The 21,141-nt window shown below is 51.5% G+C and overlaps 2 protein-coding genes across 3 annotated transcripts; both read left to right on the top strand.

Moving 5' to 3' along the window:
- Positions 1-1,221: 1,221 nt before the first annotated feature.
- On the top strand, positions 1,222-16,461 carry Tonsl (tonsoku like, DNA repair protein). 2 transcript variants are annotated; one of them, XM_027404185.2, is made up of 26 exons: positions 1,222-1,350; positions 1,436-1,531; positions 1,612-1,754; positions 2,229-2,412; positions 2,587-2,716; positions 2,976-3,147; positions 3,223-3,337; positions 3,788-3,933; positions 4,030-4,182; positions 4,433-4,558; positions 4,810-4,996; positions 6,668-6,750; positions 6,853-6,942; positions 7,764-7,836; positions 7,932-8,095; positions 8,174-8,297; positions 8,383-9,122; positions 9,216-9,292; positions 9,637-9,787; positions 9,870-9,948; positions 10,392-10,693; positions 10,889-11,060; positions 11,691-11,866; positions 12,529-12,602; positions 12,889-13,022; positions 16,211-16,461. In XM_027404185.2, exons 1-26 carry the CDS (start codon positions 1,326-1,328, stop codon positions 16,390-16,392), a joined length of 4,098 nt encoding a protein of 1,365 aa, XP_027259986.1. In that variant the 5' UTR covers positions 1,222-1,325; the 3' UTR covers positions 16,393-16,461. The 2 variants fall into 2 exon arrangements, with proteins under 2 accessions (XP_027259986.1, XP_027259985.1); XM_027404184.2 differs by having other exon boundaries at positions 9,634-9,787.
- A 103-nt stretch (positions 16,462-16,564) lies between these two features.
- Vps28 (VPS28 subunit of ESCRT-I) lies at positions 16,565-20,749 on the top strand. The gene is made up of 10 exons (XM_027404287.2): positions 16,565-16,700; positions 17,494-17,562; positions 18,247-18,275; positions 18,384-18,421; positions 18,704-18,793; positions 19,391-19,496; positions 19,612-19,713; positions 20,183-20,236; positions 20,325-20,416; positions 20,500-20,749. The coding sequence occupies exons 2-10, from the start codon at positions 17,526-17,528 to the stop codon at positions 20,615-20,617; spliced, it is 666 nt and encodes a 221-aa protein (XP_027260088.1). The 5' UTR covers positions 16,565-16,700; positions 17,494-17,525; the 3' UTR covers positions 20,618-20,749.
- Positions 20,750-21,141: the final 392 nt, after the last annotated feature.

The following is a 21,141-nucleotide window of genomic DNA, read 5'->3' as shown; positions in this document are numbered from 1 at the left end:
TGGCCTCCAGGGGACTAGGCACACATATGGTGCGCAGACACATACAGGCAAAATATCCAACACATAAAATAATAGTTTAAAATTTTAAAGGTAAAATATATAAGCTAGGTGTGGTGGCACAAGCCTTTGACCCCATACTGCAGGAGGCAGAGACAGGGGGATCTTTGAGTCCAGCCAGGACTACATAGTGTAAGCACCAGTCCTAAAAAAAAAAAAAAAACTTAACCTTTTTTTTTTTGCAAATATAAATAGATGATGTGTGCTTTAATTTCTAGAAGTGGAGTTAGTGTTACAGAACACCTGTAATAAAAAGGCAGTGGGGGTTTGCTGGTAAGTTTAAGAGCATGTATGTCTCTTGCAGAAGACCCAGATTCAGTTACGAGCACCTACATGGTAACTTGCAACCCGCTGTAACTCCTGTTCCAAGGGATCAGAAACCCTCTTCAGGCTTCTACTGGCACCAGGCACACTTGGAAGTGCACATAAATACATGTAGGTAAAACACATATAAAAAATAAATCTTTTATTTTTAAAAACTACTTCATTGCTTTTATCTTATTTGCTGTTTTGCCTCCAAGTATGTCTGTATGCAGGAATCAGATCCCCTGGAACAGGTGTTATAGACAGCTGAGAGCTGCCATGTGGGTGCTGAGAATTGAACCCTGGTCTTTGGAAGGGCATCCAGTGCTCTTAACCGCTGAGGCATCAGTGAGCAATCCAGTCCTATTTGTTGGGCTTTTTGAGTCAAGTTTTTTCCGCGTAACCCTGGACTGGCTGTCCTGGAACTCAGACTGGCCTCGAACTTAGAAATCCACCTCCTGCCTCTGCCTCCTGAATGCTGGGATTAAAGGTGTATGCCCTCACTGCCCTGCTCACGCTAATGAGAGAGAGAGGGAGGGAGGGAGGGAGGGAGGAGGGAGGGAGAGAGAGAGAGAGAGAGAGAGAGAGAGAGAGAGAGAGAGAGAGAGAGAGAGAGAGAGAGCGCAGGTAGACTCCAGGATAGCAGGGTCAGTGCCCCAGCCAGGCAAACCTGTCTGGGTGCCCGCACTGTCTGCCAGCAACCTCGAAGGCCTGGAAACGCCCTATACAAATTCCACTCCGGGCTTGCACCTTGCTCGAGCTGGACTACAGCTCCCAGGAGGCCTGAGGTCGAACTACCGGTTCCATCAAGCACTACTGCACTTCTGCCACCGAAGGGGCGGAGTTAGACATGCGCTCAGAAAACTAGGTGGGGTCTGCGTCGGGGGGTGGAGCAAGGTAAGTGGGCGTGGTCCCAGTGGCGCGCGGGAAGTCCAGATTTTCGCGGCGGTAATGGCTGTGTAACTATGACCCTGGAACAGGAGCTTCGCCGTGAGTATTTTGGGGCGTGCATGTCGGGAGCGCAGAGCGCGGATCGGTTCCCGGGTTCGTCCTGATCTTCCCTTCTTCCTGGCAGAGCTGAGGAAGGCCAAGGCCAGGGCTCAGAGAAATGGACAGCTGCGCGAAGAGGCAGTCTACTGCCACCAGCTGGGGGAGCTGCTGGCTGGCCACGGTGAGCGGGATCTGTGAAGAGAACGGGCTGGCGGCTGGGGACTGGCTGGGTTTGAGCACTCCGTTCCCCTCATCCGGCAGGCCACTTCATGGAAGCCTTGGAGGAGCATCGGCAGGAGCTACATTTGCTAGAGAGCGTTCAGGACACCCTAGGCTGCGCAGTGGCCCACCGCAAGATCGGAGAACGGCTGGCCGAGATGGAGGATTACTCTGCTGCTCTGAAGGTTCAGGGCTTGGACTTCTGGGGTCTTCTTGTTGTGAAGAGAGGGCCAGTATGCAAATAAGTATCCCGGAATAGCTGACAAGGCAGGCAGCTACACCCTTATGCCTGATCTAACTGCTGCCTGGCTCTTGGTAGAGGATTGGGGGCATGAACTGGGGTTTGTGACAACTGAAACTACTAAGGAACTATGGCTTTTGCTCTGGAAAGAGGAAGAATCAGGACACACTGCTGTTGGGAGCAACACTCCAGGCAGCCCTTAGTGGTCTGGCCTGACAGCACTGGCTAGCTACAGGGCAGAGCAGCTGTCACCACAGACAGTCCTCAGGACAGAAAAGATACAATGACATGTGTGTAGCCAAGTCCGTTGAAATTTGGGCAACTGAATGTTCTCTTGTACAAGGGTAGCTTTCCTAGGGTTAGACTCCTGGGTTTGCTTGCAGTGGGGTTCACTTCACAGGGTTTTCCCTCACATTAGCACCAGCACCTCTACCTGGATCTGGCCGGTTCCCTGTCCAACCACACTGAGCTGCAGAGAGCCTGGGCCACCATTGGCCGCACCCATCTAGATGTGTATGATCACCACCAGTCAAGAGACGCCTTACTGCAGGCACAGGCTGCCTTTGAGAAGAGCTTGGCTATTGTGGATGAGAAACTAGAGGGTAGGTGCCCTTTCCCCGAATTCTCCCCACACCCTGCTGTCTGGGCCCTCCCTCTCCAAGGCCTGTGTTACAGCACTCCTATTTCCTCAATACAAGATGGGATAAAAGATGGGAGCACCTGAAAACCCCGTATCCAGAGGAGGCAACTGAGTTTCCAGAGTTGTTATCTTCTAGGGATGCTGACCCAGCGAGAACTAAGTGAGATGCGGACTCGACTCTATCTCAACCTGGGCCTGACCTTTGAGAGTCTGAAGCAGACAGCCCTGTGCAATGACTACTTCAAGAAGAGCATCTTTCTTGCTGAGTGAGGCACCATCCCTATCCCAAGAGGGAGCAGGTAGTCCCCTGGGATCCTTCCAAGAGGACAGCTTGTCTAAGTTGTTCATTTTCTATTCACATCTATGCTGCAGGCTGAGGGAAGCAGGTTTAGGCCCAAAACCACAGCATAGTAGGGCTGGGGCCTAAGTGGTGTTAATAGCCATTACTGGCTGAACATCAGTAACATCATAGGTATTTCAGTGTCCACTGTTCACTCTGAGCTCCTGTCACCCCATCCTTCACAGGCAGAACAGTCTCTATGAAGATCTATTCCGGGCCCAATACAACCTGGGTGCCGTCCACTGGCGTGGAGGGCAGCACTCTCAGGCCATACGCTGCCTGGAGGGGGCCCGGGAGTGTGCACGTGCTATGAAAATGAGATTCATGGAAAGTGAATGCTGCGTGGTAGTGTCCCAGGTATCTCTCCTGTTTTCACCTTCGTGGGCTTGGACCTTCGGGAGTCTATGGGCCTCACTTTTTCTCTTTTCTCAGGTGCTCCAAGATCTGGGGGACTTTCTGGCTGCCAAACGAGCCCTGAAGAAGGCCTATAGGTTGGGCTCCCAGAAGCCTTCCCAGAGAGTAGCTGTCTGTCAGAGTCTCAAGTATGGTGAGGCTGTATGGGGACCTGGAACTGAGCCCAGGGGTGGGAGCAGGGCTCTGCTCTCCCAGCAGGGGAGACCCAAGCTTATGTTCTTGGGGAAGTGGCAACTTGGACATGGGCCTCTGACAGCAAGGATAGACTTCTGTCAATTGAAGACCTTTGCTTTTGTCCAAGCCTACTGCACAGTGTGTCTAGGGCACTAGAAGGTGGGTGGGAGACTGACTGTGACTTTGTCACAAAGCGACATTAGCAAATTGGGCACATAGATGGCATGCTGTGGCCCAGAAATTGACAGTGATGGAAGTCCCAAGTGGTCAGTCAGTTTCCCCACTACGCCTTTATCAGTGGTCACATGGAGGCACCAGGACCCTTGCCTAAGGGAATACAGATGGTGGGTGGTAGGCTGTGATTGGGTCCCCATGCTGTATTGCCCCCTCACACGAGACTGTCCATCAGTATTGGCAGTGATCCAGCTGCAGCAGCAGCTGGAAGAGGCTGAGGGCAAAGATCCTCAACGTGCCATAGCTATCTGTGAGCAGCTGGGGGACCTTTTCTCCAAGGTGGGTGACTTTCCAAAGGCATCAGAGGCTTACCAGAGGCAGGTGAGTGCCCCCCCAACCCCGTGGGAGGCGGGGAGGAAAGTGCCAGCAACATAGCAAGTGGACCTGAGCCGGAGCCTCACTGGACTGGCTCCCCAGCTGCACTTTGCTGAGCGGCTGAACAGACCGGATCTCGAGCTGGCTGTCATCCACGTGTCCCTGGCCACCACACTGGGAGACATGAAAGATCACCGCAAGGCTGTACACCACTATGAAGAGGAACTGAGGCTTCGCAAGGGCAATGCCCTGGAGGTGACATGCCCTTGTCCCCAGGTGTATTTTTGTGGCTCTACCTTGAGCTCACCATTCTCAGGTGGTGGGTGTGAGAGGATGCTTTTCCCCTGGAAAAGCTGTTCCTTCCAAGGGCTATCGTGGAGATGGGACAGGGACAAAGCACGTCTTCCAATTTCATATGACGAGCTGAGGGAAGCCAACTTGTGGCTGGTCAGCTGGATATGCTAGCTAGGCAGCCACCAACCTTGCGTTTCTTTTTCTGCTCCAGGAGGCTAACACTTGGTTCAATATTGCACTGTCACGAGAGGAAGCTGGTGACGCATATGAGCTGCTAGCGCCATGCTTCCAGAAGGCTTTTAGCTGCGCCCAGAAGGCCCAGCGCTTCCAGCTACAGGTAGAAGGGCCCACCCCACCAACAGTGCATCCACAAATAAATCCAGCTCTTTTTTTTTCTTTTTTCTGGCTTTTGAACCAGACCTTACTTATAACCTATATATCCCCAGCCCTTTTTGTATTTTCATTTTGAGACAGGGTCTCAAAGCTGGCCTTGAACTTAAAATCCTCCCACCTCAAGCCTATCTTTTCTTGCATTACTTGCTCTCTGTAGTCCTGCTTGTTCCTAAACTGAACATCTCCATCCCTCAGAGGCAGATCTTACAGCACCTTCATGCCGTGCAACTAAAGTTGCAGCCCCAAGAAGCCCCCGACACTGAAACAAAACTGCAGGAACTGAGTATGGCAAAAGACACAGAGGAAGAGGAGGAGGAGGAAGAAGAGGAAGAAGAAGCCAGTGAGGCCCTGGAGACCAGTGAACTAGAACTCTCAGAGAGTGGTGAGGGCCAAATGCTGCTTTGCATGCTGGGTGGGCTGCACATGCCTTTTCCGCCTGGTTCTGCTCTAAGATGATGCCTGGGGTGGACTGGTGTGTATTGGAGATGTGTCTACATGGATCCTGCTGAGGACTCAAGTGGGTAAAACAGCTGCAGGTAGGGAGGGCAACCAGCGCTTCTGTGGAGGTGACTGGAGGGCGCTGGCAGCTCATGTAGAACATGGGGCATAGTAATCAGAAGCTCTCTGAGGAAATCACTGGTCAGAGGCAGAGTGAGCATCAGATAGGAAGGGATGTTTGGGGTCTAAGTCTAGGAAAATGGTCCTAGTAGAGGCATGTGTCTAGGGGAGGTGAGATGCTGTGTCATGGATGGCTTCATGGGTGGTAGACTATGATTGAGGCCCCATACTGTGCTGCCCCCTCACATGAGACTCTTTCCAGCAGTGTTGGAAGTGATCCATGGCTGTAGCATGCTCCCAGAACTCAAGGCCAGTGTGCTGAGGGGTCTGGTCAGTGCTAGGAATGAAAGCATCTTGGCTATGTGGGACAAGGCAGGAAGGGGTCCCTGGAGCTGAGGGCTGATTTCCAGATGGGTGGTTTGTAGATTCGATTTCTAGAAAAATCTTGACTTTAGGTGTGAACTTACAGGGCTAGAGCCTCAGTACCTGGGAAGTTGGGCCATGTCTTAGAAGATAAGTCAGGTTGAATATTGGTATTTAGGTGTTCTGAATAAGAAGAGAGACCAAATACTTTAACTTAGGGAGTGTCATTCAGCTGGTAGCCACAGCCACAAGATAGGGGCAGAGAAGAAAAGAGTTATAGAAAGGGCCAGAGAATGCCAGGAGGGAGCAGAAGACTTAGTGAGGACAATCTGGCAAGAATCACTAGTAAAGGGGAGACCAAGAGGCCAGTACCACACAAGGCAGCAGGCCTGAGTAGGTGACTTACGCTGATAAGGGTACTTCCTCAGAAAGTCTGTAAATGAGACTGATCTGCAGGGCAGTCTGGTTTTAGGCCCGCCCACATGGACAGGAGTTGAGTGAACAGTTCCTCTGATGATGGGCAACTCCCTTTCTTCAGCCCCTGTGTGTAGTGGAGTAGTGAGATAGAAGTGGGCTTCCGGGCTGGAGAGATGGCTCAGAGGTTAAGAGCACTGACTGTTCTCCCAGAGGTCCTGAGTTCAATTCCCAGCAACCACATGGTGGCTCACAGCCATCTGTTATGAGATCTGGTGCCCTCTTCTGGTGTGCAGATATACATGGAAGCAGAATGTTGTATACATAATAAATAAATAAAATCTTAAAAAAAAAAAAGAAAGAAGTGGGGCTTCCACAGAGGTGGTGCACACCTCTAATCTCAGCACTCAGGAGGCAGAGGCAGGAGGATCTCTGAGTTCCAGGACAGCCAGGGCTACACATGAGTAACCCTGTCTTGAAAAACCATAAATCAATAAACAAACAAATAATATATAAACAGAAGCGGGGTGTTGGTGGAGTTGGGCTGGGCTGGGAGTTAGCTTTGCTTTACCTGGCTCCAGAGCTCACAAACCCCAGACTTCTACCTTCCTGCCCCTGGCTGCTCTGCCCCTGGCTGCTCTGCCCCTGGCTGCTCTGCCCCTGAGGTCGGAGGAGATGGTATGCTACGGGCTAAGGGTCAGTGGACTTGTTCTTGTAGAGGATGACGGTGACAGCCTGTCTCAGAAGCTGGAGGAAGATGAGGAACTTCAGAGCTGTCTGGGCCGGCGGAAGGCAAACAAGGTGAGGACATATCCTAACCTCCCTGTTGTCCAGCAGCCCTGTACCCAGCAATACTCCTGCCCCTCACACTTCTGCCCCATATCGGGGCAATTACTCTTACAGTGGAACAGGCGCAATGACATGGGAGAGACCCTGCTGCACCGAGCCTGCATCGAAGGCCAACTGCGCCGCGTCCAGGATCTTGTGAGGCAGGTGGGCCAAAATCCCTAGAGAGATCACAGATGAGGGAGCTGTGAGCCCAGACAGGATCTCCTTTATTGCTTGTTTTTAGAAATAGACAAGATGCTAAGTACCTATGTGGCATCCCTGCTGTGGGTGAATGGGCTGGCCAACCCAGGACAAGAATGGCCAACAGACTGAGACCTCTGGCATCCTCCCTCCCATTGCAAGCCCTGTAGTCAGGCACTATCTGTACCAAGGCACAGGATGGCACATGGCCCAAGAGTCTACTATAATAGTGTAGCCATAGCCGGGTATTGGTAGCACACGCCTTTAATCCCAGCACTCGGGAAGCAGAGGCAGGTGGATCTCTGTGAGTTCGAGACCAGCCTGGTCTACAAGATCTAGTTCCAGGACAGCCTCCAAAGCCACAGAGAAACCCTGTGTCAAAAACAGAAAGAGAGAGAGAGAGAGAGAGAGAGAGAGAGAGAGAGAGAGAAGTTTAACCATTGAGGCACTGGGAAGGGCAGGACACATCCTCATTTTCTTTCGTAATACCTAAAGAGGGAGAGAGAGAGCTATACCAAGAAGTAGACCGGGCGGTGCTGGTGCACGCCTTTAATCCCAGCACTCAGGAAGCAGAGGCAGGAGGATCTCTGTGAGTTTGAGACCAGCCTGGTCTACAAGAGCGAGTGCCAGGATAGGCTCCAAAACTACAAAGAAACCCTGTCTCAAAAAACAAAAAAGAAATCGACCTTTGAGGTCCACTCTAGGTTCTGGCACAGGTCTCCAGCCATCAAGTCACAAATTTCTGCTGGGACCAGGGCCAGGACCCATCCTTTCCTTGATCATAGGGCCATCCTCTGAATCCCCGAGACTACTGTGGCTGGACACCTCTACATGAAGCATGCAACTATGGGCATCTTGGTAAGTAGGGTCTGGCCAAGCACATGGCAGACATGTGAGTCAGCAGGCAAGTAAGAATGATACTGGGAACTGAGTCCATGCGTTCTTGCCCCCAGAGATCGTCCGCTTCCTTCTGGACCACGGAGCAACAGTGGATGACCCAGGTGGCCAGGGATGTGATGGCATCACTCCCCTGCATGATGCCCTCAACTGTGGTCATTTTGAGGTAGCTGAACTACTTATTGAGCGAGGGGCATCTGTAACTCTCCGTACCAAGAAGGTGAGCGAGGGTGTGTGCATGGAGGGCAGGGACTGTAATAGAGTCTGTTGTCACATTGCTCAACTGAGTGCCACACAGGGCCTCAGCCCACTGGAGACACTACAGCAGTGGGTGAAGCTGTACTTCAGGGACCTTGACCTTGAGACAAGGCGGAAGGCGGCGTGCATGGAGAGGAGGCTCCAGGTAGCCTCCTCAGGCCAAGGTAAGCAAGGCCTCCTCTATCATCTCTCCTTGTCTCTAGCCCTAGAGATGGAGTCCTGTCTCATGATCTCTTCTCTCTTCCTCAGCCCCCCACGGCTCCCCTGCTGTCCAGACCATTCCAAGTAACCATCTCTTTGACCCCGAGACCTCTCCCCCCTCAAGCCCCTGTCCAGAAGCCTCTTCATGTACCCCTAGACCTCCAGAGGCCTCTCCAGCCCCCGCTAAGGTCTTTCTGGAGGAAACTGTGGCTGCTGTGTCCAGACCTCGAAGGAACAGGCACAGGCCAACCAGCAGCAGTAGCAGCTCAGAGGATGAGGACAACGTGGGTCACTGCAGGCCATCTCAGAAAAGACTGAGGCATTCTCTCAAAGCACAACCAGATGAAGCCCAGACACCTGACCCATCATCCAAAAGCAGAGACACAGCCACATCAAGTGCTTGCCGGGCTGCTTACCAAGCAGCCATCCGAGGAGTGGGTAGTGCCCAGAGCCGTCGCTTGGTACCTAGCCTGCCTCGGGCCTCAGATGAAGTCCCCACCCCCAAGGCAGCACTCATTCCTGAGGAGGAGTTCCTAGCTGGAGAATGGCTGGAGTTAGATACACCTCTGACCCGCAGTAGCAGGCCTAGTACCTCAGGGTCAGACTATGAGCGATGCCCTGTCAGGCATCCAACTCGTGCCAAGCAGAGTCGTTTGACATGTCTTGATGGTTGGGGTACATGGACTAAAGCAAGAGATGGCAGCCTGGCTACAGAGCCTCCAGAGAGCCCCAGCATGCCTAGGACCTCGGGACCCAACAGGGAAAATTGCACAGCAGGCCAGCCTTTGGTGGGTATATAAGTACTGTGTTTCCAGTTTGAGGCAGGCGGGGTAGAAACCGCTATTGTCTGACTGTCTCCTCCCTCTGTCCTTACCTGCTAGCTTCTGGTCCAGCCTCCTCCCATCCGGGTTCGAGTTCAAGTTCAGGATAACCTTTTCCTCATCCCTGTCCCACACAGGTAAGGCATATGCCCTCCCCTATTCGGAGACGCTTCAGTCTGCCATGAAGCTCTGCCTAGTCTGTCAGGAGTAGGGTACACAGCACCCTTGTGTTTCTGTCCCCACTCCCTTGAGCCCCAGGGAGCCCTGCACAAGCTCAAGCAGAGATCCTCAGCCCAGCCTAGGAAGGTTCTATGAGCCTTAGAAATGACCAGAAGAGGAGGTAGTGTGCTGGGCTGCACAGATAAAAGGGTAGTTAGCTGGAGGAGGGCTGGAAGAGCCAGGTGAGTGAACTGTAGATCCTAAGCACTAAAGTAGGGCCCCAGGGCACCTGAGCTCAGCATGTCGTTCTTCTCTATAGCAGTGATGTCCACTCTGTGGCTTGGCTAGGAGAGCAAGCTGCCCAGCGCTACTACCAAACATGTGGGCTACTTCCAAGGCTCACCCTACGGAAGGATGGAGCACTATTGGCTCCACATGACCTCATCCCCGATGTGCTGCAGAGTAATGATGAGGTGGGCAGCAGGGGCAGGGCCATGGGCACACACTACCCCGTTACTAGGCTTTTCAGGGCTGTTCACCAGATATACATTCTAGGTGCTGGCTGAAGTAACTTCATGGGACCTTCCGCCTCTGACTGACCGCTACCGAAGGGCCTGCCAGAGCCTGGGCCAAGGTGAGCTAGCCCTGCCTTAGTTTTGGAGGCCTAGGCAAGAGGAGCTGGGCATGTGGACCCCATCTACCCTGTATATACCAACTCCTCCAAGCTTTATACCTGTTACACTCGCATGTGTGGGTGACAGGTAGGAGCAGACAGTTCTGAGATCATGGGGGTCTTGGTATGAGAATTCCTGAAGCTAACTAAGCCACACGTAAAGCCCTGAGAGGTATGGGGCTGCAAGTCACCAGGACGCTTGTTTCTAAGACTAGAAGGTGTGAGTGTGGCTAAGGGAGATGAGAGCCCCCTCCCCAGATTTATATGCAAGCTCCTTGAATGGTACTAAATCAAAGGCTTGTAGGAATCGGCTCAATATTACCTCTTGGGCCACTTGCTTTGCCTATGGGATTCCAAGGCAGGTTCAAGCCCTGACCCCAGCGACCCTGTATCTCTCTTCTCAGGAGAGCACCAGCAAGTGCTGCAGGCCATGGAGCAACAGAGTTCAAGCCCTTCATTTAGTGCCTGTTCCCTGGCCTTGTGCCAAGCCCAGCTCATACCCCTGCTGCGGGCCCTCAAGTTACACACAACACTTCGGGAGCTGCGCCTTGCTGGGAACCGGCTAGGTGATGGATGTGCTCCCGAGCTGCTGGCTACCCTGGGCACCATGCCTAACCTGGTCCTTCTTGATCTGTCTTCCAATCACTTGAGCCAGGAAGGTCTGCGCCAGCTTGTTGAAGGCTCCTCAGGCCAAGCCACTTTACAGGTAAAGACCCAGGGGACAGTGAGCCAACACCTGCAAGGTATTAGTATTTCCATCAAGCCATTCAAAGGTGGTATGGTGCAGCTGGAGAGCTGGGCAGTACTTGGCCTTAGAATGGGACCCATGCAGACAACAGACTCTTCGTGGGGAGGTGCACCCGTATCTGGGAACTCAGAACCCAAACCATAACTTCTCTAGAACTTGGAGGAACTGGACTTGAGCATGAATCCACTAGGAGATGGCTGTGGCCAGGCTCTGGCCTCCCTTCTGCGGGCCTGTCCCATGCTTAGTACCCTGCACCTACAGGCCTGTGGCTTCAGTGCCGGCTTCTTCCAGAGCCACCAGGCTGCTCTGGGTAGCGCCTTCCAAGGTAAGATGACCAGTTAAGTGTATTCCCTGAGCCCAGTGTTGAGAGAATTAGGACTTTGAGCAGAGGCCCCAGGATATAAGGACCTGGCTTCTGGGGGAAGGACCAGTTCCGGTTAGCACCCAGGTTACATGTGGGGTTAGCTGGGGCTCAAGCAGAAATTGGTTCTTAACCACCTTTAGCTGTTGTTCCCACACACCACACCTAGAGTCTCAGAGAGACCATGTCTGCCCTCAAAGTCCTTTTATACCTTTGTCTTAAGCCTTCTACTTTCCAGTGGCAATTTCCTCATGAGCCCACCTGATTCAATGGCATTGCCCCAGTACAGAGGGCTGGGAATTGGGGCAACCCAGAAGAGGGAGGGATCTGGGATCCGGTGGCAATGGTCAGAGCACTGTCCTGACTTCCATCCACAGATGTCCTGGCCCAGAGCCTCATCCCTGCAACCAGACACGGAAAGTAGAAAAACTGGGTTCTGGAGACTGGACATGAGCCTTTGCTTCTCAATCTTCCCCCAAAATTCAGGGGTAACAGTTTCTTTAAAGGCTTCACAAGGCGTCTGGAGTCAGCACACTAGGATAGGGAAAGGGCAGTGGGTAGCTGCATGGGTTAACCAGTTCTTGCCCTGTACAGATGTTGAGCACCTGAAGACCTTGTCCTTATCTTACAACACGCTCGGTGCTCCTGCCCTGGCGAGGGTGCTGCAGAGTTTACCGGCCCATACCCTCCTGCGTTTGGAGCTTAGCTCTGTGGCAGCCAGCAAGAGCAACTTGAGTCTCGTAGAGCCTGTTGTCAAATACTTGACCAAGGTATGAGGTATGGAGGGGACTGCCAAACTAGAACACAATGTTCTGTTCATTGTAGGCCAAAAACCCAAGGTCCTACAGCTGAAACCATGCAGTGTGGTGCAGAGTCTGAGGAAAGGGAGAGGGGGTTGGGAAGAGCACCCGTGGACTCCTGGGAGCAGGGTGGTGTTACTTCAGACAAGTTCCAAGGGACACACCAGGTCCCTGTGATTTTTTTTTTTTTAACTTTATTTTATGTGCATTGGTGTCAGATCCCCAGGGACTAGAGTTATGGACAGTTATGAACTGCCATGTGGGTGCTGGGAATTGAACTCAGGATCCCTGGAAGAACAGTTGGTGCTCTTAAACTCTGAGCCATCTCCCAGCCCTGTTTTGTATTTTTTTTAAGGCAGGGTTTCTCTGTGAAATAGTCCTGACTGTCCTGGAATTCACTCTGTAGACCAAGCTGGCCTTGAACTCACAGCCTCCCCAGTGCTGGGATTAAAGGCATGCACCACCATGCCAGCTTACTCCTGTGATCTTTACAAGGCATCTATAACCTGTAGCCTGGAAGAGAGATGTTTCCTTCCCCTCCCCAAACAGCTTTGTTAAGTGTGGGTCTTTGCCAGGAGGAAAGTGGATAGGTGCCCACTAGGCATGGCCTTTTGCTCTGTGTTTACATCCAGGAAGGCTGTGCTCTGGCCCACCTAACCCTGTCTGCAAACTCCCTGTGTGACAAGGCTGTGAGAGAACTGAGCAGGTAACGTACCATCACTCGGCCACTGATGGTCCTGTGATCCCAGGAGCCTGATGTGAACACTACCCAGGACCATACTTACCCTCCTTAAGCTCCTTAGCTGTCTTTCAGGGCAGTGTCAGTTATTCAGAGCTGGCCATCAGGTCCTGCCTGTGCCACGCTGGAGCAGATTCTGCTAGGCTTGGTCCCTGGCTCCCAGAGCTGTGGGTTTGACTGGGTCAGCCTTCCCTAGTAATAAAGCGGGGCCTTTCCCTGGATGCTCATCCCTTTAATTCCCGTGTTATTCCAGATGTCTCCCTTGCTGTCCCTCACTTGTCTCTCTGGACCTGTCTGCCAATCCTGAGGTCAGCTGTGCCAGTCTGGAGGAACTCTTGTCTATCCTCCAAGAGCGGCCCCAAGGACTAAGTTTCCTTGGCTTGTCAGGTAAGAGTTGGAAGCTACAGTGACTCCTTGCCATGCCTCACCTAATGCAGGACATACTTTCCAGGGAACTGCCAGAGGAAGGGGCAGTGACTGTCACCAGCCTGGCTCTATGAGGCTGTCATGGTTAGCAGGGACAAGGGGTGAAACTACCTCTGTCCAGCTACTTAGAATATGGCAGAAAGGAGCCATGACTCATACCTATAACCCAGCACTAGGGAGGCTAAGGCAGACTACTTCAGACATGCCCTGAGCTGCATAGTAAAGCCCTGTCTCAAAAACAAAAGGAGGCTCTGGAGATGGTCAGAAGTTAAGAGATGCTCTTCCAGAGGACCTCTGTTCTCAGCACCTACATGGCAGCTCATGGCCTCTATAGCTCCAATTCTAGGGAACATGAAGCTACCTTCTGGCCTCTACAGGCAGCCTGATTTCACATGATACCTAGGCTTAGGTGCAGATACAACACCAGTACATATCAAACTTTTTACTTATTTCTATTTTCCTTTCTTTCTTTCTTTCTTTCCTTTCTTTCTTTCTTTCTTTCTTTCTTTCCTTCCTTCAAGACAGAGTTTCTCTATAGCTTTGGAGACTCTCCTGAATTTTCTCTGTAGACTAGGCTGGTCTCAAACTCGGAGATCCGCCTGCATCTGCCTCTAAATGCTGGGATTAAAGGCATGCTCCACCACTGCCTAACTAAAAACAAATTTTTATTTATTTATTTATTTATTTATTTATTTATTTATTTATTTATTTGGGTGTTTCGATACAGGATTTCTCTGTGGCTTTGGAGGCTGTCCTGGAACTAAAGTAGTGTGCCACTACTGCTCCACTAAAAACAAATTTTTTTTTAAAAGATTTTATTTATTTATTATGTATACAACATTCTGCTTCCATGTATATCTGCACACCAGAAGAGGGCACTAGATCTCATAACGGATGGTTGTGAGCCACCATGTGGTTGCTGGGAATTGAACTCAGTACCTCTGGAAGAGCAGTTGGCCCTCTTAACCTCTGAGCCATCTCTCCAGCCCCCCTAAAAACAAAATTTTGAATGAAAAAAAAAGCATGAAGGGAAAAAGCTGGGTGGTGATTGTACACCACTTTAATTCCAGCACTGAGGAGGCAGAGGCAGACATATCTCTGTGAGTTCGAGGCCAGCCTGGTCTACAAAGCAAGTTCCAAGACACCCAGAGCTGTTACACAGCGAAACCCTGTCTTGGAAAAAAAGTAGTCAACAACAACAAAAAGCATTAAGGACCAGGGCTGGAGAGATGTCTCAGTGGTTAAGAGCACTGGCTGTTCTTTCAGAGGACCTGGGTTCAATTCCCATCACCCACATGGCAGCTCATAACTATCTATAACTCCAGTTCCCACGGCTCTGACACCTTCACACCATTCATATAAAATAAATTTAAATGAATTTTTTTTTTTTTTTTTTTTTTTTTTTTTGGCTTTTTGAGACAGGGTTTCTCTGTGTAGCTTTGGAGGCTATCCTGGCACTTGCTCTGGAGACCAGGCTGGCCTCAAACTCACAGAGATCCGCCTGCCTCTGCCTCCCGAGTTCTGGGATTAAAGGCATGTGCCACCAACGCCCAGAAAACTTTTTTTTTTTTTTTATAAAGATTTACTTACTTGTGCAAGATACAATGGTGCATGCCATTAATCCCAGAATTTAGACTAGTTGTCTCAGAACAGCTGGGGCTACATGGAGACCTTTCTCAAAACAAATCAACAACAAAAAAGATTTGCCTATTTTTATTTGTATGAGTGTTTTACCTGTATGTATGTGCACCATGTGCGTGTCTGGTACCCCTAGAACTGGAATTACTGATGAATGTAAGCCACCAATGCAAGTCGGGTCAGGGAACCCAACTGAGATCTTTTGTAAAAGCAGCAAGTACTCTTAACCATTCAGCTATCTCTCTGGTCCTCACTCGCTTTTATTTAATGCTTAATTTATTCTTTTTTTATTCTTTAATTACTAATCATATTTATATATCCATCCTCCCCTGAATTTATTCTTGTGTCATACTTTTTCTTTGGTTTTTGGAGACAGGGTTTCTCTGTGCAGCCGTAGCTTTCCTGAGCTCACTTTGTAGACCAGGCTGGCGTCAAACTTACAGAGATCTGACTGCCTCTGCCTCCCGAGTGCTGGGGTTAAAAGCCTGTGCCGCGCCACCCTGCACATTTTTGTTTTTTAGTCTTTTCCTGGGTTATCTTTTCTTCTGTGAAGCCACCTGGCTGGGAACAGTTTGTTCCTTTGCAGAGAGGATCATCTCATTGAGGCAGGGGTAGCTCATGCCTGGATTAATCCACAATGATCTCTACTTTTAACAGTGCATCTTAGCTGCTTTGTAACTAGAGAATCTACAGCTAAAGCCTTAAATTCATTAAACAAAAAAAAAAAATCAATGCTGTGGGTGGAGATGGTGGTCTTTAATCCTAGCACTAGGGAGGCAGAGGCAGGTGGATCTCTGAGTTCAAAGCCAGCCTGATCTACAAAGCAAGTTCCAGGACAGCCAGGACTACACAGAAATCCTGTCTGAAAAAAAAAAAAAAACGGAAGATTTGAACCTCTTGATTTGCATTTTGATGCAGGATTTTCTGGGTCAGGAGAGTATCAAACCATTGTCACTTACAGGAAGAGTTCTTTCCTCATTCTTTTTGGCCGGAAGATGGATGGAATCTAGGGTGGTGCAAGCTCCACTAAAGGGCCCTCTCTTTCCTCATCCCTGGTAGAAAGGATTACTCATGCCCTACTTACTGATAAGGTAGCTTGTTTTGCTACACCAAGGCATTCTCCACCTTTGAGGTGTACCTGGTAGACTGGCCAGGCATTGCCTTGCTCAGCTGAAATTTGATAAAAGCTGAGCAGAGGGGATCCCTGTGTTCTTAATTTGATTTGCTCCACACGCTGGTATTTCTGGCACCTGTGCCCTTTTATACAGCTTCCTGGTATCCTGAGCCTTCTGAGATCTCTGGCCTAACGATCAATCCTGGTATTCAGTAGCCTCCAGGGATCCTTGGGCCCACAACATACAAATATGCAAAGCCCTGTTGAGTACACATTTTACATCAGGGCAAACCAAAATGTAGGCTCCGAGGTATGGCATGAGCAACACGGCTCGAGCGTGTGAGATGGAAAAACCTGCCTGGAAGTTAAACCTACTCCCCCCCCTCCCGCCCCCAAGGCTGCTCCATCCAGGGGCCCCTGAACTCCGACATCTGGGACAAGATCTTCATGCAGCTGCAGGAGCTGCAGTTGTGCAGCAAACGCCTGAGCACAAGGGACCGAGATGCAGTGTGTCGGAGACTGCCGGCCAGCGCGTGCTCACTGGACCAAGGTCCCAAGCTCTTCTTTAAATGCCTCTGACCCTGGTCCTGTCGTCTCTACCCCCCTCCACCCCCCCCACAAAAAACTTAATAAACTAAGCTGCTGTCCCCTTCGTGTGGCTGTCTGGGAAAGGGGTGGACGACGTGAGACTTGACAGGCGCTGCTGCCCCAGAGCGCAGGCCCAGGCCGAGAGGACGAGCGCCGACCCTCTGATTGGGCCTGCTCTGTGCGTAGGCTTAGGTGGGGAGAGTGAGCGCCGAGCTGCCGATCGGGCTTCCCGGCAGGCACAGGCGGAAAAAGCGTACACTGAGCTGCTGTCGCCATCTCCGGGCCTCCAAACGCCCCAGGTACGCAGCGGCTACGGCCACCGGGTCCCACAGCAAAGGAACCCTTTGGGCTCAGTGTCCCGATCCCATTTCCTTTGGGGCTCAGCGGCCCTTGCCGCGCGGTCCGTGTCTCAGTAGGCGGTGGGCGCTGTCAGGTGACACCACGGGCTCCTAGCTCAGGTCTCCCTGGCTGTGAGGGTGCCCATCTTCCTCTGGGGACTCCGCTGGCTGTTCCTAGCCCCTGGGACCTCAGTAGCTCAGGCTCTTCATCAAGCCACTCCATCTCGGTTTGCCTACCTTCATTGAACTTTTCTTTTCAGCCCATTTCAAATCTCGAGGCGAGTTTTAGCTGGCTGAGCCACTGACATCAACTTTCTTATTAGAGAGCACCTTTCCTGGTGGACCCTGCTTCCACCATTTCTAGACTGCAAGCTTGCCTTTATTCATTCCTCCAGTAGCTCCCACAGAATTAGGGTAAAACGGTCCTCCACTCACACTCCCAGAGCCCTAGACACCTAGTTCTTCCATGTTCATTTCCATTGAAAGGTGTTGCAACACTGGACCCTTCCTCCAAGTTCAAGATGCTATCCCAATTCTTCTATCAGCTGCTCTTCCCTACCTTCACCAAGCTTCCAGACAGCACTCCCCTGGCACCTGCACCCTCTCTTTCATTGTTAACAGCTTCTCCATGACAGTTCCTGTGTTGTTCCTATAGAGAGCAGGGAAGCTATTCACAAGGCTCTGACACACACACCCCAGCCCAGTTCTTGAGGTATAAGGGGCACCTGGAATTAGTGTTGACTTTGCTTCCCAGGTCTCTGTGCTGTAGCTGCCAGGGCCTGCAGGATGTTTCACGGGATCCCGGCTACACCTGGCATTGGAGGTGAGTGTAGCCCAAGCCAGAAGGAAATGGAGGGGCCCAGGCTTTCCCTATGGCAGGACTGTTGGGAAAGGACCACACTGCCACCTCCATCTCACTCATAGGCCTTGGGGAGTGCCTAGTGCCAGAGCCATTTGATGGTGGAATTCTGAGGACCCAGCAGCACCCTGCTGAGTAGACATGAATTTCATTGTGGTCAGAGCCCCTGGCATCCTGAGTGTCTGTGGGTTTCCAACCGTAGGTTGTGAAGTATGTGACTGTTTCTCCCCTCCCCTCCCCCCCTTTGGTTTTTTGAGACAGGGTTTCTCTGTGTAGCTTTGGAGCCTGTCCTGGCACTCGCTCTGTAGACCAGGCTGGATTCGAACTCACAGAGATCAGCCTGCCTCTGCCTCTGCTGGGATTAAAGGCGTTTGCCACCAACGCCCGGCCAGATTTTTATTTGTACCATATCATGGTTCTATCAAGAAAGTATGACTACCTTGTTGTAGGTGGAGTGTTAAACCCAGCATTCTGTCTGCAGCCTCTTAGAGGTAATGCTGGTAGGAGATAAGGCTATAACCCTATTCTGTAGCTCCCTTGGAGCTCTCCAGGACATGGCATGGGAGACATTCTCAGGGAAGTAACTGAAATGGGACTGCCCAGGGTTGTCTTGTGACCATCTGTCAACTGCTGCCTGCTCTGTTGCAGCCCCTGGGAACAAGCCGGAGCTTTATGAGGTGAGTAGTAGATACTTAACTGGCCGTGGCTGCTGCAAACATCATGTGGCTGTCACTGGTTCTATAACCACCTATTGATGCAGACTGACTTGCCCACTTTTCCAACAGGAAGTAAAGTTGTACAAGAATGCTCGGGAGCGGGAGAAGTAAGTCAAATATCTGAGCTGCCACCAGCATACACGCATGCACATTACCCAGCATCCATGGCAGGCCCAGCAGTTTCCTTCCAAACCCATCACCACACCAATGGTTGGGGAGGACATGGGATCGGGCTAGGGAGACAATTCCTGAGGATTGTCCACCAGGGATGGAGTGAGAGGTGGGCTGACCTGTGTCCTAACTGCAGAGCAGCAGGTGGCTGCTTTTGGTTCCAGATGCTGAGGCTCCCCTGCCTTGGAGCTGCAGCCTGATGGATGGCTTTGCCTTAGGTATGACAACATGGCAGAGCTGTTTGCGGTGGTGAAGACAATGCAGGCACTGGAGAAAGCATACATCAAGGACTGTGTCACCCCTAATGAGTAAGCAAGCCTGTGGCTTTAGCTGTTGATGGCCACCAATCTTCAGAAGCATGTCTCTATGTCTCTCCCTTCTGTGAAGCTTGTGGGTTCAGTAGGTCTTGAGCTCACACTATGAGGGTGCTCCTGGTGGCTACCAGCTTCGGGGCCATATCAGCCAGGGACATTCTGTAAAGATGGGTATGGTTCTGACCTCAGAAGGTGAGCTGCAGCCTGGGGACAGCATGGTCTAAGGTATCGCTGCAGTCTAGGTAGCTAGCATGGATGCTGGTGCTTTGCTCAGAGATGATAGCCAGTGTGACTGGACTGGGGGCTGTCAGTGGTGAGGGAGGTCTGACACCTTGGTCGAAGGCAAGCACACTGACATCTGGGCTCTTGTGCTGAGTTCCCCGTCACCCCTCACCTCACAGACTGCCTGTGAGAGTTTCACCAAATCTCCCTGCTCTTGTCCAGAGCTCCCTTCATGTACAGACCCATTAGGAAGCCTTTATCCCTCCTAGCCTACCATGAAAGCTTCTGCATCTAGACTTGCTGAGGGAGAGCACAATGAGCCCAGCTAGACTGTTCTCAGTCTCCAGCAGCAACTGGTCCTCTCCCTAGGTACACTGCAGCATGCTCCAGGCTCCTGGTCCAATACAAAGCTGCCTTTCGACAGGTTCAAGGCTCAGAGATCAGCTCCATTGATGAATTTTGCCGCAAGTTCAGAGTGAGTAAGCCAGTCCCTCCCTGCATCCTGTAGGAAAAGTGTGGTGGAGTATGGGAATGATACCTGACTTCCTGGAGGCCAGGAGATGCCCAGAACCCATGTCTGTTCTTCTCAGCTGGACTGCCCACTTGCCATGGAGAGGATCAAGGAAGACCGACCCATCACTATCAAGGATGACAAGGGCAATCTCAACCGCTGTATTGCAGATGTAGTTTCGGTGTGTCCCACAGCTCCTGGGAGGGCCCTGTGGGGCTTAGGGAGAAGGGACTACTGGCCCGGGTCAGTCATGCGTGTGTGTACATGGAGTTTCTGGAGCTAAGCAGTAACCTGGGAGGGCTTACCTCAACTCTGAGTGTGGGGAGAAGCATCCATGGATCCTGAGCCTCACCTGACTGAAAGGGAACATACACAGGGTGTACTCTGGCAGGGCCACAGATTGAGGGAGTTGTGCAGGAATGTACCCAAGATTCCCACACTACTCTCAGTGTGATCCCGAATGTCTGTGGACCCAGAAGACCAACTTAGGCAGGTCTTCGGTGTAGCCCTCAGGCAGAAAAGAGTCCCTAGTACAGGGTATGGGGAGGAAAATGGGTGAGAACCTGGCCCTGTGACAGGCCTATTAGCTGCAAAGGGTCTCTACACCCCAACTGAACAGGAGATGTCTAATACATATGCCCCCCACCCAGCTCTTCATTACAATAATGGATAAGCTGCGTCTGGAGATCCGCGCCATGGACGAGGTACAGGAATTGGGCAGCGAACCTGGGCCTGGATAGAGGGGAACAGAACAAGATAGGTAGGGCCTCATCCTGGCACTTGTATCTATAGATTCAGCCGGACCTACGGGAGCTAATGGAGACCATGCACCGGATGAGCCACCTGCCCCCGGACTTTGAGGGCCGCCAAACAGTCAGCCAATGGTGAGTGGTTTTCTTGAACAGGGGGTGCCTCATGGTGATATTATAGTCCTAGTATTCATACAATTGTTTGCCTGTGTCCCTAGGCTGCAGACTCTGAGTGGAATGTCGGCCTCTGATGAGCTGGACGACTCCCAGGTTCGCCAGATGCTCTTTGATCTGGAGTCAGCTTACAATGCCTTTAACCGCTTCCTGCATGCGTGAGCCTCACCGAGGCGGGAGTGAGACTGATGGAGATGTACCGCCCCAACTCCCCTGTCCTAGATGTCTATATTGTCAGAAAGTTACCCCCAATAAAGATCTGTCTGACCGTCCTACTGTGGACAGCTATGCTGAGCCAGCCCTGTGTGATCTGTCTACCCTCCTGGGGGATACAGAGCCCTTGAAGCCACTGCCCCTAAACTAACAAGGTGTCCTGGTCCTGTTACTCATCCCACACATAGAGTTGCCTCCATAGGAGATGATAGCTGGGCAAGGTGACTTATCACAGCTCCTCGAGTTGGGAATATGTAGACCTGCCACGGACCAGATGTGGTTGGAATCTGGCAACCTAGGTTGCTTCCTTCTTGCACAACATCACCGCCTTCCTATTGGCACCTGAAAACTCTAAGCAGTTTGCAGGCTTCATAAATCAGTCCAAACCACAGGCCACAAACCACACCACCTGCACTGTACTGTGCTGGGTTAGGCACTATGACCCTGCCATGTGACATTTAGTCCTCCACGGT

This window comes from Cricetulus griseus, chromosome 2 (genome assembly GCF_003668045.3).
Source record: "Cricetulus griseus strain 17A/GY chromosome 2, alternate assembly CriGri-PICRH-1.0, whole genome shotgun sequence".
NCBI classification, from domain to species: domain Eukaryota; kingdom Metazoa; phylum Chordata; class Mammalia; order Rodentia; family Cricetidae; genus Cricetulus; species Cricetulus griseus.
Note: the sequence above shows the minus strand (reverse complement) of the source record. Positions and strands in the feature narration are given on the sequence as shown.

Coding starts and splice junctions, on each gene's coding strand:
- Tonsl (XM_027404184.2), top strand. CDS start 1,326: ATGACCCTGGAACAGGAGCTTCGCC. Junction 2,717..2,975: donor AAGAGCATCTTTCTTGCTGA/GTGAGGCACCAT, acceptor CATCCTTCACAG/GCAGAACAGTCTCTATGAAG. Junction 9,788..9,869: donor TGCTGCAGAGTAATGATGAG/GTGGGCAGCAGG, acceptor TATACATTCTAG/GTGCTGGCTGAAGTAACTTC.
- Vps28 (XM_027404287.2), top strand. CDS start 17,526: ATGTTTCACGGGATCCCGGCTACACCTGGCATTGGAG. Junction 17,563..18,246: donor GGCTACACCTGGCATTGGAG/GTGAGTGTAGCC, acceptor GCTCTGTTGCAG/CCCCTGGGAACAAGCCGGAG. Junction 20,417..20,499: donor CGCCAAACAGTCAGCCAATG/GTGAGTGGTTTT, acceptor CTGTGTCCCTAG/GCTGCAGACTCTGAGTGGAA.